Source organism: Phycodurus eques, chromosome 3, assembly GCF_024500275.1.
Source record: "Phycodurus eques isolate BA_2022a chromosome 3, UOR_Pequ_1.1, whole genome shotgun sequence".
In the NCBI taxonomy this organism is placed as follows: domain Eukaryota; kingdom Metazoa; phylum Chordata; class Actinopteri; order Syngnathiformes; family Syngnathidae; genus Phycodurus; species Phycodurus eques.
Window position 1 is genome coordinate 22,940,135 of NC_084527.1, and position 15,809 is coordinate 22,955,943.

The 15,809-nt window shown below is 43.0% G+C and overlaps 1 protein-coding gene across 2 annotated transcripts in view; it reads left to right on the forward strand.

Annotated features, from left to right (window-relative positions):
- The window catches only part of prkg2 (protein kinase cGMP-dependent 2), a 29,533-nt gene extending 14,454 nt beyond the window's left edge, over nucleotides 1–15,079 (forward strand). The window contains exons 6-20 of one of the 2 annotated variants that reach the window (XR_009768321.1): nucleotides 2,832–2,895; nucleotides 3,724–3,801; nucleotides 3,881–3,975; nucleotides 4,046–4,114; nucleotides 4,810–4,908; nucleotides 4,972–5,125; nucleotides 6,958–7,094; nucleotides 9,457–9,546; nucleotides 9,624–9,765; nucleotides 10,029–10,192; nucleotides 10,262–10,384; nucleotides 10,497–10,559; nucleotides 12,937–13,003; nucleotides 13,819–13,995; nucleotides 14,531–14,618. Coding sequence is in view for 1 of the 2 variants with exons in the window: in XM_061672730.1 (XP_061528714.1) it covers nucleotides 2,832–2,895; nucleotides 3,724–3,801; nucleotides 3,881–3,975; nucleotides 4,046–4,114; nucleotides 4,810–4,908; nucleotides 4,972–5,125; nucleotides 6,958–7,094; nucleotides 9,457–9,546; nucleotides 9,624–9,765; nucleotides 10,029–10,192; nucleotides 10,262–10,384; nucleotides 10,497–10,559; nucleotides 12,937–13,003; nucleotides 14,531–14,626 (1,441 nt within the window). In the remaining variant the exon portion in view is untranslated. Of the gene's footprint in view, nucleotides 1–2,831; nucleotides 2,896–3,723; nucleotides 3,802–3,880; nucleotides 3,976–4,045; nucleotides 4,115–4,809; nucleotides 4,909–4,971; nucleotides 5,126–6,957; nucleotides 7,095–9,456; nucleotides 9,547–9,623; nucleotides 9,766–10,028; nucleotides 10,193–10,261; nucleotides 10,385–10,496; nucleotides 10,560–12,936; nucleotides 13,004–13,818; nucleotides 13,996–14,530 lie in introns of both variants that reach the window. The other variant, XM_061672730.1, reaches the window with a different exon arrangement.
- The last annotated feature ends 730 nt before the right edge of the window (nucleotides 15,080–15,809 follow it).

The following is a 15,809-nucleotide window of genomic DNA, read 5'->3' on the forward strand; positions in this document are numbered from 1 at the left end:
ATGTGGGAATATTTCGCCTGTAAACCAAATTAGCAAGGCAAGCCCATCAACACGGACCAGCCAGAATGCAGAATTTGTTCGAAAGTAGTGGCAAGTGTGCCAGCACAACAAACTCGCGAGTCCACTAACGTCACCACCTGACCGAGTTTTCCCAGCTAGGAAAAAACTGCCTCTCGAGATGCAGTTTTTATCCCGAAAGTAAACACTCACTGCGGCGTTAGGTTGACTATATGTAAAAAAGCGGAACAGCCGAATCAGTGTGCGTTCACAAGTGGAGTTCAATGCATCGCAAAAGAAATGCTGCCCTTCAATATAGCTGAAAAGCCAACGTTTGACAGACAGTACGAATTGCCGGGGAGAAAATACATTCCACGAATGGCAGTTTCACAACTTTACGACAGAGTTGAATTATGACATTAAAGAAAATCAAAGATATTGCATTTTCTCCACTGCGACAGATATGTGGTCAAGCTAAGAAATGACCCCCTACTAGAGCTTGACTGTAGTCATTTTTTTGGTATATGCATACAGTATAGTACTGTATATAACTGCTGCCTCCAGCTACACAAGGTCAACATTTGGGTGGTCCTTGCTGGGAATCTGCCAAACTATAGTAGCTACATATTTGCATATGGCCTGTTAAAGTTCCCCTTCCATCAGAATCACATTTGTTTTGTACTGTTTTAGTCATATAGACCTGTACATACTGTATAAAGACAAAATATGATTACCTCACGGATTAGTTTTACTGTATTGAATACATTAAAGTTGAAGAATTTCCTTGGACTTTTCTGTATATGGGCCCCAGGGAAAAACTTTGGACTCCTCTGGCTTACAGTTTCAACAAGGTGTTCAATTAGTAATTTCCAATTACATTTACACTGTGGCCTAATCTGGATCAGATCTGGATCGAACTTGGTTTGACATTTTTTTTGTCGTGTTTCCATCAATTTGTCACTTCTTCCAGAGTTAGGTTTTAAAGACAGAGTTGGCGTTTCAAGATTACAACGTGGAGCACACTTTCGATCTAGTTATCACCCATGGGGTATCTACAAGTGTGCTTTCTGTTGTCGACTTGGGTGTCTCTGACGAGCACTGTGTGTGTTTTTTTTAAATCACCGACCGGTTTTATCCAGCTGGAGGCCTCCATACGAACTGTGTCGAAACGCTATATTACCTCTGAAGTGGCTGCAAACATCTAAGTTGTTACATGTCCCCCACCCAGTGTGATGTTATTGTTGATGATTTTAACAGCAGACTTCGGGCAAGCCTGGACCTTGTTGCCCCTCTAAAAACAAAACATACATCAACAAAAACTACAGTAAATCCTTGTGTAAAACAGACGTGGTCAAAAAGATGAAAAGAAGCTTTAGTGTGGTTGACAGGAAATTGAGAACAACTGCAATATTCTGTGAACAATTGAAACGTTATAACAACAGTGTAAACGACGCCAGAAATGCATATTTCTCCACGATCCTTTCAAACAATATCAATAACCCCAAAGTTTTATTCTCCACTGTAAAGCATTTATTTAATCGTGATTTTAATAGCCTCCCTCTAACCTCAACTGACTCTATGTGAGGATTTTGCACTCCACTTCAGAGGAAAGCTTGACACTATCATATGTAACATTTTATCCAATCGTAACATGGTTTTAAACACATCTGAGTGCCTGTCTTTAGCTGAGGAAACACTGGACAGTTTTGTCCCGACTGATGCTGAGATGCTTGATAAAGTTCTCTCCACAGTGAATGCCACCACACGTCTTTTAGACCAAATCCCAACAATTTTTAAAACATTCTTCTGGATTTTTTTTTTAGAGAAAAGCTTTTGAAGATTGCAAATTGCTCTCTTCAGACGGGAACCTTCCCTACTGCGTTCAAAACAGCAGTGGTGAGGCCCTTTCTGAAGAAGAGCAACTTTGATTTTAATGATTTGAACAGTTACCGAACCTGTATTCGACCAAAGTTAGAGGGAAAAAAAAGTCGTTTTTATTCAGCTCACTGACTTCTCAGCAAATTTGAATATTGTTGAAAAGTATCAGTCTGGTTTTAGGATGAATCAGAGCACTGAGATGGCCCTCGTAAAAAGGTTCAATGATTTTAGAGTCAGTGCTGATAACCGTAAATGAACTGTCGGTTTTACTGGATCTTAGCGCTGCCTTCGACACAGTAGACCACACTATTCTCTTGAACAGACTTAAATACCTGGTTGGCCTCGCTAGCGCTATACACAAATGGTTCTTTTCCTACCTCACCAACAGAAATTTTATGGTAAAATTTCTTCAGAAATCCATGAAATAACGTGATCTGCCACAGGGATCAATTTTGGCCCCTCAATTGGTACTGCTCCCTCTTGCCGGTGTTATCAGGAGGTATGGCGTGCACTTCCACAGCTATGCTGATGATACGCAGCTATACATCACAGTGTCTCATGATGACACCAGTCCAATTGATACTTTTCTAAACTGTATTTTAGACATCAAACCCTGGATGTCAGAGAAGTTTGTCCAGCTTAATCAGGGTAAAACTGAAGTTTTAGTCATCTAGTCATCGGCCAAATGTCAGGATACACAGCGTGAGGCGACGTTCCAGTTTTATGGCCGCCGTCTGTGGAACAGCCTGCCGGAGTACCTCAGGGCCGCAGAGAACATTCATGTTTTTAAGAAACTTTCCAAAAAAGTTTTCAAATAAATTTAGCGATTCAAGTTAGAGATTTAACTAAAGTGTTTAATTGGAAATTAAATGTTACGTTTTCATTGTGACCGAATCTGGATCAGATCTGGATTAAATTTGTTTTGACAAATGTTTTTGTATTTTTTTTCCCACCAGTGTGTCACTTCTGGCTAATCTTCCCGAAGACAAACTCAGCAAGATTGTAGACTGTCTGGAGGTGGTAAGGTTCAGCATTCACATCATCTTTGTCATATGCATGAATCCTTAACATAAACTGTAGATTTAGGGTTTCAAGACAGGGATAAAGGTTTCACACAAAGGTTAGAGTTTTAAATTAGGATTTCAAACCGGGCCGGCACGGTGTACGACTGGTTAGCAGATCTGCCTCACGGTTCTGGGAACTGGGGTTCAAATCCCGGTCCCGCCTATGTGGAGTTTGCATGCTCTCCCCGTGCCTGGGCGGGTTTTCTCCAGGCACTCCGGTTTCCTCCCACCTCCCAAAACGTCTAGACTCTAACTTGCCCGTAGGTGTGAATGTGAGTGCGAGGTTTAAAGTTAGCGGTTTGGCTTTCAAATCAGGGTTAGGGTTTCAAATGAGGGTTTCAAGATTGTGTTTGGGCTTCAAAGTAGGGTTTGAAGACAGGATTAGTCTTTCAAATTAGATTATGATTAGATTAGATTATGATTAGATTAGATTTCCAAATTCTAGTTTAAAATTTGGGTTAGGGCTTCAAAGGTGTTAGGTCACAACAACGGTTAAGGTTTCAAGTTAGGTCCTCAAATCAGCATTAGTGTTTCAAATTAGGGTGAGGGTTTCAAACAAGGGTTTCAAGCCAGGGTTAGGCTTTCAAACAATGTTTAGATTTACAAGTTATAGTTTCAAGTCTTGGTTAGGGCTTCAACGGGGTTAGGCTTCCAAACATGGGTTAATAGTTTCAAGTTAGGGTCTCAAGCCAGCCTTGTGTTTCAAGCAAGGGTTATAACGGGTGCCAGATTAGGTTTTCAAACTTGGGTTGTTATTGATGCCTTAACTTTCCCTCCCTTGTAGGAATACTACAACAAGGGCGACTACGTAATCCACGAGGGCGAGAAGGGCAGCACTTTCTACATCATCGCTCGAGGAACGGTAAGGCATCTACAGAACTACAACTGCCTGTAAAGCCCCTACCTCTACTAAAAGCAATAGCATGCTTGTCACCCCACAGGTGAAAGTGACCCAGACCACGGAGGACAGCGAGAGTCCTCAGATCATCAACACACTGCACACGGGCGACTACTTCGGAGAGAAGGCGCTCATCAGGTAGCTAGCTGTAACATGCTTATTGCTAGGTGCTAAAATGATAATGCGCTAATGCTAATGTTCGCTCTAGTGACGACGTCAGGTCCGCTAACATCGTCGCCGATGACGACGGGGTCGAGTGTCTGCTCATGGACAGACAGTGAGTGAATGCACGCAACAAGCACCGGGTTGTTCAGTGGTTTCAAATTAGGGTTTGAGATGAGAATAGGGATTCAAATTAGGGTTGTAAAACAGGGTTTAGTTTTTTAAATTTAAAGTTAGGGTTTCAAATTGGGATTTAGGTCCAGGGTTATATTTTCAAATTGGGGTTTCAAGACAGGGCTAAGGCTTTAAATTAGGGTTTGAGACAGGGTTACGATTTCAAGACAGGTTTAGGTTTTCAGGACTAGGTTTTCAAATTAAGGTTTCAAGCAAGTATTAAGGTTTCAAATAAGAGTTGGGGTTTCAAGCCAGGGTTAGAGTTTTAAATTGGGGTTTAGAGGCAGGAAGGGCTATGGTTTAAATTTGGGGTTTCAAGACAGCGTTAGGGTTTTATTAAATAGGGTTTGAGACAGGGTTAGGGTTTCAAATTAGGATTAGGGATTTTAAACATGGGTTAGGTCTTCATGTTTGGGTTAGGATTTCAAATTTTCAGGCCGGGGTTGGAGTTTTAAACAAGAGTTAGGGTTCAAAGTCTGGGGTAGGGTTTCAAGATAGGGTTTCAAATCAGTGTTTCAAATCTGGGGTTGGGTTTCAAACAAGGATTTGGATTTCAAATTGGATTATGGCTTCAAGTTTCAAAGAAGGCCTTCGATTATGTTAGAGTTTGAAGTGTTCCATTGTGTCTTGGTGCAGGACCTTCGATCAGACGGTGGGAACCTTAGCCGAGCTCCAGAAGTCCCTCCGAGGCTACGTGGCTACGCTGGACCGGGATGACCTCCAGCGACACGCCAGGTATGGCACTCGCCCGCCCGCCGCACCAGGCGTGTCGCTCAGTAACAGTTGCGACTCGCACAGGAAGTCGTCGTTGTCGCGGCCACAGAGTCCCACGCCGCCCCCCGACGTGGTCCGCCTCAGCAACTTGGCCGCCGCCTTCTCGCCGTTCAGACCGCTGGACCACATGGACATCGTCGCCACGCTCGGTGTGGGCGGATTCGCAAGAGTAGAACTGGTAAAGAAAAAAAAAGAACATTTGCAAGATTAAAGTTAGTTTTTTAATGAACTGTTTTTAGAATGTTTAACCCCCCAAAAAAAGCAATTTATTTTTTTTATTTTGGGAGAAAATATTTTTTCCAAGAAAAATGGCAAATTAAAAAAAAATGTGATATCACAAGTTCAAATTGTATTTTAGTCATGAAAATTTCGAACCAAGAAATTAGTCATATTTTCAGAAAAAAAAACAATTAAAGGTCCTGTATTTTGCCAAACCAACTTTTTTCTAGTATTTGGGATGTATTATTGTCTATATTATTGGCTCTCCTCAGTAGACGCGAAATATGAGCTAAAATCGTCCATGCATTCATGAGTTCCAGATGTTTTTCTACTGAGAGGCCTGAAATTATCCATCCATCCATTTTCTGAGCCGCTTCTCCTCACTAGGGTCGCGGGCGTGCTGGAGCCTATCCCAGCTGTCATCGGGCAGGAGGCGGGGTCCACCCTGAAGTGGTTGCCAGCCAATCGCAGGGCACATACAAACAAACAACCATTCGCACTCTCATTCACACCTACGGGGAATTAATGCATGTTTTTGGGATGTGGGAGGAAAGCGGAGTGCCCGGAGAAAACCCACGAAGGAACGGGGAGAACATGCAATCTCCACACAGGCGGGATGGATTGAACCCGGGTCCTCGGAACTGTGAGGCTGAAGCTCTAACCAGTCGGCCAAATTAAGTAATTCGAATTTCTCGAGCTTATCTATGTCGCTAGCGAAGCTCTCCGCCTTCCCTTTCCACTCCCGAACCAGCGCTGTCAACATCACGAACACGTGTCCTCTCAAAAGTGGGTCCTCTCCATGGAGGTAACCAATCAGAGGAAAGGGGGCGGTCTTAGCCATATATGGACAAAGTGGATACAAAACTGGGTCAAACAGAAGTAGCTGTCAAAGGGGCCTTTTCTGCACACGTATGACAAAACCAAGGTGTTTTTTTTTACGCTGGCGGCACGGTGGGTGATTGGTTAGAGCGTCAGCCTCGCAGTTCTGTGGACCCGGGTCCAATCCCCAGCCCCGCCTGTGTGGAGTTTACTAAGTCCCTGTTGGAATGTCACTCTACGGAGGTTTAAATAAATTGGTCGTTTTGTGAAACTTGTCATGTTTTGCCAATAAAAATTTAAGAAGAAAAAAAAAGGGATGATTTTTATTCTACAAAAGTCATTTGTAGAATATTACAAGGTTAACAAAGAAGGTCATGATCATAAAAATTAACGACAGATTCTTTTTTTTTTTAGGAGAGAAATATTTTTGGGGAAAAACTGATGTGACACGATTAAATTAATATTTTTTCACAAAAAAATCTGATATTTCTGGGGGGTGAGGTATTTTGAGGTTGGGGGGAAATTGCAAACAAAAAATGGTGTCATCATATTAAATTATTTTAAAATATAAAAATATGTTATTTGATAGGCGGCACGGTGGACGACTGGTTAGAGCGTCAGCCTCACAGTTCTGAGGACCGGGGTTCAATCCCCGGCCCCGCCTGTGTGGAGTTTGCATGTTCTCCCCGTGCCTGCGTGGGTTTTCTCCGAGCACTCCGGTTTCCTCCCACATCCCAAAAACATGCCTGGTAGGTTAATTGACAATTCTAAATTGCCCGTAGGTGTGACTGTGAGTGCGAATGGTTGTGTGCCCTCCGATTGGCTGGCAACCAGTTCAGGGTGCCTCCTGCCTGATGATAGCTGGGATAGGCTCCAGCACACCCGCGACCCAAATGAGGAGAAGCGGCTGGATGGATGGATGGATTGATGTTATTTGATATGTAAGTGGCTCCCCCCTGTGGTGACCGGCAGGTGAAGGTGAAGGGCGACGACGTGACGTTCGCGCTGAAGGTGATCAAGAAGAAGCACGTGGTGGACAACCGGCAGCAGGAGCACATCCACTCGGAGCGGCGCATTCTCGCTGAGGCGCGCTCACCCTTCATCGTCCGGTTGGTGCCGCCATCTTCCTGCCTGGCTGTGCCGGGACATCTGAGATCCAGCTTTACCTTTCATCTTCCCAATAGTTCTGCTAAACTGATAAGAAAAGTACTGGAAAAACACACACAGACGGACAATTTGTCCTTTGATTGACTTCGAATCTGTCGAGAAATGACAATACAGTGGTGCCTTGAGATATGAGTTTAATTCGTTCTGTGACCTTGTAATTCAGAACATTCGTATCTTAAATCATCTATCCACAATCCTTTTCAGTTTCCCCAAAAAACAACAACAAATGTTTGTAACGTGTTTTTAATAAGAACAATAGGTGGGTAGGTGTAATGACATAATTAAATGGAATGTTAACAGTTTTTGCCACATTTTTTTTATTGCTTCAGTTCAATGGACATTGTCCTGCTCCTTCTCTCATGCATTCCTTAGCCAACTGGTGGCAGTATAATATAAACATTGGGATATCCATAGAGACGGTCAAAAGTCCTCAGTCAGTCGCAGAGATATCAGTTTTTTCATCATAAAGGAGAAAGAAAATACGCCCGTGAGTTGGTTATGTTATCTGTCGACGTGTTGCTCAACTGTTTTGTGTTCAAATATCTGTCGCTTAAAGGGTTATAACGCCGCAACATCGATGCTAGTTTTGTTAGGCTGTCTGTAGCGTTTTATATTGTGTGTCAGCATTAAGATATGAGAGCATAGTAAGGCAAATTTATGAGGTTTGCCCACCTGCTACTTGTTGTGAAGTGAGTAGACTTATCCATCTATTTTCTGAGCCGCTTCTCCTCACTAGGGTCGCGGACGTGCTGGAGGCAATCCCAGCTGTCATCGGGCAGGAGGCGGGGTACACCCTCAACTGGTTGCCAGCCAATCGCAGGGCACATAGAAACAAACAACCATTCGCACTCACAGTCATGCCTATGGGCAATTTAGAGTCTCCAATGAATGCATGTTTTTGGGATGTGGGAGGAAAAGAGGAGTACCCGGAGAAAACCCACACAGGTACGGGGAGAACATGCAAACTCCACACAGGCTGGGCCGGTGATTGAACCCGGGTCCTCAGAACTGTGAGGCTGACGCTCTAACCAGTCGCCCACCGTGCCACCTGAGTTGACTGAACTCAAGTTTATTTGTTTATCCCTTAATCACATCACAGGCTCACAGTTGGAAATAATTGATGACATCCCCCAATTTAAATCCTCCAGTTGGGCAAGGAAAAACTCAAAACCCCATTTGGAGAAAAAAGAAACCTTGAGAAGGGACTGCAGATGGGGGACGATCTCCCTTCCGGGATGGCCTGGCTGCAGTGGAGGTCATTTATCACATAGTCTGGCGCTGTACAATGTTCATTAAGATGACATAAGAGTCCATTAAAAGAGAAAAGGCAACGCAGGGTAGACTCCTTCGGTGGTTTAGCCTCAGGACCTAGCCCGGTCGGTCAGAGCAGAGTCCTCCATGGCAACGAATCCAGGGGGAGTGGTCCACCTCAGATCTTGTCCCAGTTGGTCGGTGCAGAACCCAAACAGAAACAGCCTCAGATTCGGTTAACGTCACCTAGCCCTCTCTCTGAGCAGGAGACGAGGGGGGAGGAGATAGGACAAGCGACAGTAAAACCGGCCTAAATGTAATTTAACTAAATGTCAAAGAGTAGAAATAACTCTCAAGTCGAGATTGAAACACTTCTACTGAGGTAGCAGCTCTCATATCTGCGGGTAGGACATTCCAGAGTACTGGAGCCTCAATACAAAATGTTCAAGAGCCTGCAGATTTCTTTTTGTCTCTTGGAGTCACCAAAAGATCAGCGTTTTAAGAGCGTAGGTTTCGGGACGGATCATACGGTACATTTAAGTCAGCGAGCTAAGAGGGAGCTAACCCCTGTCGTATTTTATGAGTAAGTAAGAGGACCTTAAAATCACATCTCAAGTAGACCGGCAGCCAATGCAAGTTGGCCAGAAAGAGGGTAGTATGATCAAACTTTCTCATCCTCATCAAAAGTTTTGTGCTAACTGCAGGCTTTTAATACTAGACATAGGAAGACCAGAAAGCAGCACGTTACAATAGTTGAAGAGAGCCTTAAACAAATGCGTAAACTATGATCTCTGCCTCACTAGCAGATAGGATGGGCCGTATCTTAGCGATTCAGTGCCATCATACGGCGCTCAAAGCAAACAATCGGCCAAAGAACGACTTGTATCACAAATAAGTCGCGTCACTTGTATCTCAAGGCACCACTGTACTATTACGGGCCGTTTAAAAAAAATTAGCCTACACCAATCAAAGACACTGTGTCTTTGGTGTCTTTAACATTTTGCGTCATTTAGCAAGCTGACGGAATTTCACTCTGCGCTTCCTCCGCTGTAGACTGTTCCGAACATTCCGAGACGACAAATATGTCTACATGCTGCTGGAGGCTTGTCTTGGAGGAGAAGTCTGGAGTCTTCTTAGAGACAGGTGAGTTTGGAGATGGTTCTATTTTAGAGGGTGGAGGGTGCTTTGCTCCACTCTGTCGGTTCCGGCGTTTTCCATAGGGGGAGTTTCAACGAGACCACTGCCAAGTTCTGCGTAGGCTGCGTCACCGAGGCGTTCGAGTACCTGCACCGCAAAGGAATCCTCTATCGAGACCTCAAGCCGGAGAACCTCATGCTGGACTCTGAGGGTTACGTCAAACTGGTGAGTGGACCAGACAGATTTTATCCAAGAGGAGACTGTGGGCAAATTTGAGATGGTGGAATAGTGTTCACAGCTAAGGCAAAGCCACAGAAGAAGTTAACATTAGCATGTGTTTCCACAATCATAAATCTGCCTGATCAATGAGTGACCATCAAAGGTTAGAGACAAATTGTTATCCAAGAGGAAACTGAGGGCAAAGTGCAGCCAAGTGGAGACTCTGGAGACACTGGCTAATGTTCCAATGACCAACGCTCCTTCCCTAGGTGGATTTTGGCTTCGCTAAGAGGCTCCGCGGGGGCCAGAAGACGTGGACCTTCTGTGGGACCCCCGAGTACGTGGCGCCGGAGATCATCCTCAACAAGGGCCATAATCTCAGCGTGGATTTTTGGTCCCTGGGCATCCTGGTGTTTGAGCTTCTGACTGGCAGGTGAATGCCTAAAAAAAAATATCCCTTGATGCAAATAAAAACTGACTTGGTGTGCTCGGTGGCGACCAGTCCCCCTTTCACAGGAAGCGACCAAATGGCCACGTACACGATCATCTTGAAGGGCGTGGACAAGATGGATTTCCCCAAGAAGATCGGCAAGCGGCCCGAGGACCTCATACGGAAGCTGTGCAGGTCCATTTATTGTGCAGATTTTTCTTTGGGCGCTTTGGAAATCAGGAAATTTCACTCATCTACAAGGATTTTTAACAAGCCTCTTTGTTGTTGTTTTGTCAATCTTCTTCAGGGGAAATCCATCCGAGCGACTGGGAAACATGAAAGGGGGGATAGGCGACATCAAGAAGCACAGGTCACATGGATTTCTTTTTTGGTTTTTTAGAATTAAGAGTAACATCACGCATTTTTTGAGAAAAAAGTGACAAAAAGTAGTGAGTGCTATAACAAAATTAAAGTTGTATATATATTTTTTAGAAAAAGTAATATAATGTATAAAAAAAAGTAAAATGAATGGATTCAAATTGTTTTTTAAAGAAAAAAGTAATGTCACATTTCTTAGGGAAAAGGGTGAGAGGAAAATAGTAATAGTAAGAGATTAAAGTTGTATTGTTTTGAGAAAGAAAAGGGGCTGGGGTTACTAGAAAAAAAATAGTTTGAAGAAAAAGAAAAACATCACAAAATTATTGTTTGGGGGGGGATTTATTTTTTTCTAATTTAAAAAAACTCATCAAGTCATGGGAATAAAGTTTTGGTTTTTTGCGAAAAATAGTAATATTATGAGATAAAGTGATTAAAACAGCAATATTTCAAGATTAAAGTTGTAGTTTTTGAGGTAAAAAGTAATTTCACCTAATTTTTGAGTAAGAAACTGTTGACTCAGGACAGAAGTGAATATTAGCCAGTAACAGTATGGTTTCATGCCTAGAAAGAGTACCACAGACGCATTATTTGCCTTGAGGGTAGTATGGATGGAAAAGTACAGAGAAGTTCAGAAGGAGCTATCTTGTATCTTTGTAGCTTTCTAGAGAAAGCCTATGACAGAGGACCCCAGAGGGGAACTGTGGTACTGCATGCGGAAGTCTGGAGTGGCAGAGAAGTATGTCAGAATAATACAGGACACGTACGAGGGCAGCAGAACAGTGGTGAGGTGTTTTGTAGGTGTGACAGAGGAGTCAGAGGTGGAGGTGGGACTGCATCAGGGATCAGCCCTGAGCCCCTTCCTTTTTGCAGTGGTGATGGATAGGCTGACAGATGAGGTTAGACTGGAATCCCCGTGGACCATGATGTTCGCAGATGATCTGCAGTGAAAGCAGGGAGCAGGTGGAGGAACAGTTAGAAAGATGGAGGCATGCATTGGAAAGGACTGAAGATTAGCCTAAGTATGACAGAATATATGTGCATGAACTGAGAGGGATGGGGGGGGGGGGGGGGAAGAGTGATGCTACAGGGAGGAGAGGTAGCGAGGGTGGAGGACATTAAATACGTGGGGTCAACAATTCAGAGCAATGGTGAGTGTGGTCAGGAAGTGAAGAAATGGGTCCAAGCAGGTTGGAACGGGTGGAGGAAGGTGTCAAGTGCGTTGTGTGAAAGAAGAGTCTCTGCTAGGATGAAAGGCAAAGGCCAGCCATGATGTATGGATTAGAGACAGTGGCACTGAAGAGACAACAGGAAGCAAGAGCTGGAGGTGGCGGAGATGAAGATGCTTGAGGTTCGCTTTCGGAGTGACCAGGATTAGAAATGAGCACATCAGAGGGACAGCCAAGGTTCGATGTTTTGGAGACAAAGTTAGAGAGAGTCGACTTAGATGGTTTGGTCACGGCCAGAGGAGAAATAGTGAGTATATTGGTAGAAGGATGATGAGGATGGAGCTGCCAGGCAAGAGAGCTAGAGGAAGACCAAAGAGAAGGTTGATGGATGTCGTGAGTGAAGACATGAGGGCAGTTGATGTTGGAGAGGAGGATGCAGGAGATAGGCTCACATGGAAAAGGATGATGCACTGTGGCAACCCTTAACATGACAAGCCCAAAGTAAAAGAAGAAAGTATTTAAAAAAAAAGGAGGGTGGGGGTGGAATATCATAAAATTAATCACCATTTTTTAGAGAAAAGTCAATCTCCAAATATTAAAGTAATATTTTTTTCTGAAAAAATTATTTCTTTTGAAAAGTCTCATACATTACAATTAAAGTTGTATTCCCCCCTCCCTAAAAAAAGCATCAGATTTTTAAAAAGGGTAATTTTATCATTATTATGAAGGTTTATTTGTTCAATGAAAATTATCATCAAATTTAAAGTCACATTAAAAAAGATACAAAAAAAAAAAAAGACACATTATTCGTAATTTTTCAAGAAAAAAAGTTTCGTTTTTTCCCCCAAAAAGGTGTATGTAGTAAAATGTTTTCATATTTTGTTTGAGAAAAAATTCTTAATTTTACGAGATTGAATTTTTTTTTTTTTTTTTGAGAAAAAAAGTATTTTGACATATACGCACACATCCATCCACTTTCTGAGCCGCTTCTCCTCACTAGGGTCGCGGGCGTGCTGGAGCCTATCCCAGCTGTCATCGGGCAGGAGGCGGGGTACACCCTGACCTGGTTGCCAGCCAATCGCAGATATATATATATATATATATATATATATATATATATATATATCCTTTTTCCTTATTTTTTGAGGAAATACAACTTAAACAACTTTCTTCTTATTATTATTAATGATGGCATATGTACAGGTGGTTTAACGGCTTCAACTGGGTGGGGCTAAAGGCTCAGACCTTGACGTCGCCCCTCAAGACACACGTAAGTTTGCCATCTTTTATCTGTACTTAAAGCTAAAATCCACAACTTTTGTTTTGTTTTGTTCCCAAAAAAATATTTTCGCCCAAGCCAGTACTCGAGGAGATGACAAAATGCTGATTACGCATGTCAGCTCCTCTAACATCTTGCTGGGTTCTTTAATCGTTTATTTTTTTTATAATTAGTGAATGCCCGATTCATTTCCCTTGCTGCCCATGTTAGGGTGCACCGAAAATGACGTTGCAGGAAATGACAGGACGCAAATGAAGCCTTTTGCCGAGCAATGGGTGGAGCGTAGTTGTAAAACGCTCACTAAAAATATGATTTTGTGTTTCTATAGCATAAAATAGTCATAGACTAATGACTGCTTCAACAAAAACAATCATAAAAATGGCCACAAATGAACATTGACCTCTTTTCGAGGAGCCGTTGACTGCCAGCAATGGTGTGGGTGGTCACGGCCCAGCACTCCTCTCATCTAGTAGCTCGTGTTGTTAGCCCCACGTTGGCGTCTTGGCCTAATGCGAATCAGATCCCTGAGGCTCGCTTTGATGTCGGGTGCTCTGGCCCCAGGAATACACATAACAGTGACTGTGTTTTTAAGCATGATGTCACTCGTAATGGAGTCACGTGACTAACGCGCAGGAGCCAGTAGACTGATGAGGAATGGGACTAGCTAAAAAGTGAATCTGTTATGCGTCTGAACAGGCTTGCTGCAGTCAGCTATCTGCTTGGGCCTAATAGGGGGGCTACAACTTACACTATCAGGTGTGCCCGTCACATCTCCAGTTAACAAACTACTCTGCTCTTGTTGGCAGACACGTCCCTCTAGCAAGGAAAGTCTCTCAAGGAGAAGGGTGCAAGTACTGTAGTGCACAAGTCCACAACGGTCGGAGTTTTGGAGGCGAAGTCTGTGGGACAGTTGAAGAGCCTCGTCGGTGTCCGGCGACTCTGCGCTCAAAAATTCAAAGTAGTCTCAAAAAGTAAAAACAAAGGTAAAGTAAAATGTAAAAATGTAAGTAGACGAGGGTAAAGCGTGACGAGTTCTCTCGGATCCACAGAGCGTCACGTGACTGGAGTGCTTTTTGTTTCTCTGTTTGCATAGATTGTAAGTTATCCAAGTCATGGTAATCGGCAAAGGTTGAATCGAGGCAACTAGGCTGTACTAGTTTTTTTTTTTTTTTTCTTCTTGTTACGAAAATGTTAAAAAATGATTTAGTTACTACGCTAACGATAACTTGTAGTACCACGATAACAATGCTAACTTCATCCGCCCTTCAATGGCGTTCCCTATAATGAGTTAGCATTAAGCTCGCAGACTTTAACGCAAAGTTCGGTGGTTTGGTTATATACTCACCCTGTAATTCTTTGTTTTACGTTTAGTTTGACAGTAAACTGTTCACTCTCTGCTAAAGTGCTGCTCGTTGCGAAGTTGGCTGCCATCAACTAGCGCTCGTAACGCAAATGTTGCTCTTATCTCAAGAAAGAAAATCGCCTGAGCAAAAGCTGACCTTGTGTTTTTTCTTTCAGGTGTCGGGCCCTCTGGACCACAGCCACTTCGACGTTTATCCTCCGGATGATAAGATTCCTCCCGACGAGCTCTCAGGATGGGATGCCGACTTCTGAGCCGAATTGTTTGTTGTCCTGTTCAACTGTCAGGCAGAAGCATCTTTCTAATTTGTTAACTTTGTGTAACTACATTGTATTCTTAATTTATGCTCTTCTGGCTAAACCATAAAAACGTCCTGTTTTGTAAATATTGCTGTACATTTGAATAAATGTTTTTATGTGAGGTAAACTTCATAGTTTTATTTATTTGACGTTTAATATGATAACTGCACTTTTGGCCGTAAGTATTTTTGGGCCGTAAGTATTTTTGTCATAATATTACGAGATTCAAGTTGTGTTTTTTTTCCCAAGAATTTAGTTTCATATAATTTTTTGGGGGTCAAAATGTCATATAGTAATAGTTTTCAAGAAAGAAAAGGTGTAATAATATGAAATGAACTTTTTTCCTTGATAAAATAAAACTTTACTCTCACCCAAAAAACTACTTTTATCAGATTGTTTGATTGACCACCCACCAAAAATTTCTTTTTTTTTCAGAAAATTTTTCTTTCTTCCGAAAAGATTTCTTGCCCTAAGAAATATGACTTTATCAATGTATTTTTTAAAAATAATAATAATTATTATAATAAAATATTTTTTTCCCCCTCTTATATTATATTTATCCATTCGCTGTATCGCTAGTACCGAGAAATGTTGCGGGCGTGCTGGAGCCTATCCCAGCTGTCATTGGGCAGGAGGCGGGGTACACCCTGAACTGGTTGCCAGCCAATCGCAGGGCACATGCAAACATACAACCATTCGCACTCACATTCACACTTATGGGCAATTTAGAGTTGTTAATCAGGCAATTTAGAGTTGTCAATCAACCTACCATGCATGTTTTTGGGATATGGGAGGAAACTGGAGTTCCCGGAGAAAACCCACTCAGGCGCGGGGAGAACATGCAAACTCCACACAGGCGATTCAACCCCGGTCCTCAGAACTGTAAGGCAGACGCTCTAACCAGTCGCCCACCGTGCTGCCCCCATTTTTTTTTTCAGAAAATATTTTTCTCCATGAGCAATACACCTTTGGGTGGCACGGTGAAAAACTGCCTCACAGTTCTGAGGTCCCGGGTTCAAATCCAGCCTTACCTGTGTGGAGTTTGCATGTTCTCTCCATGCAGGTTTCTTCCGGGTACTCCGGTTTGTTCCCCCAGTCCAAAAACATGCGTGGTAGGTTAATCAAACTCTTAAGTTTT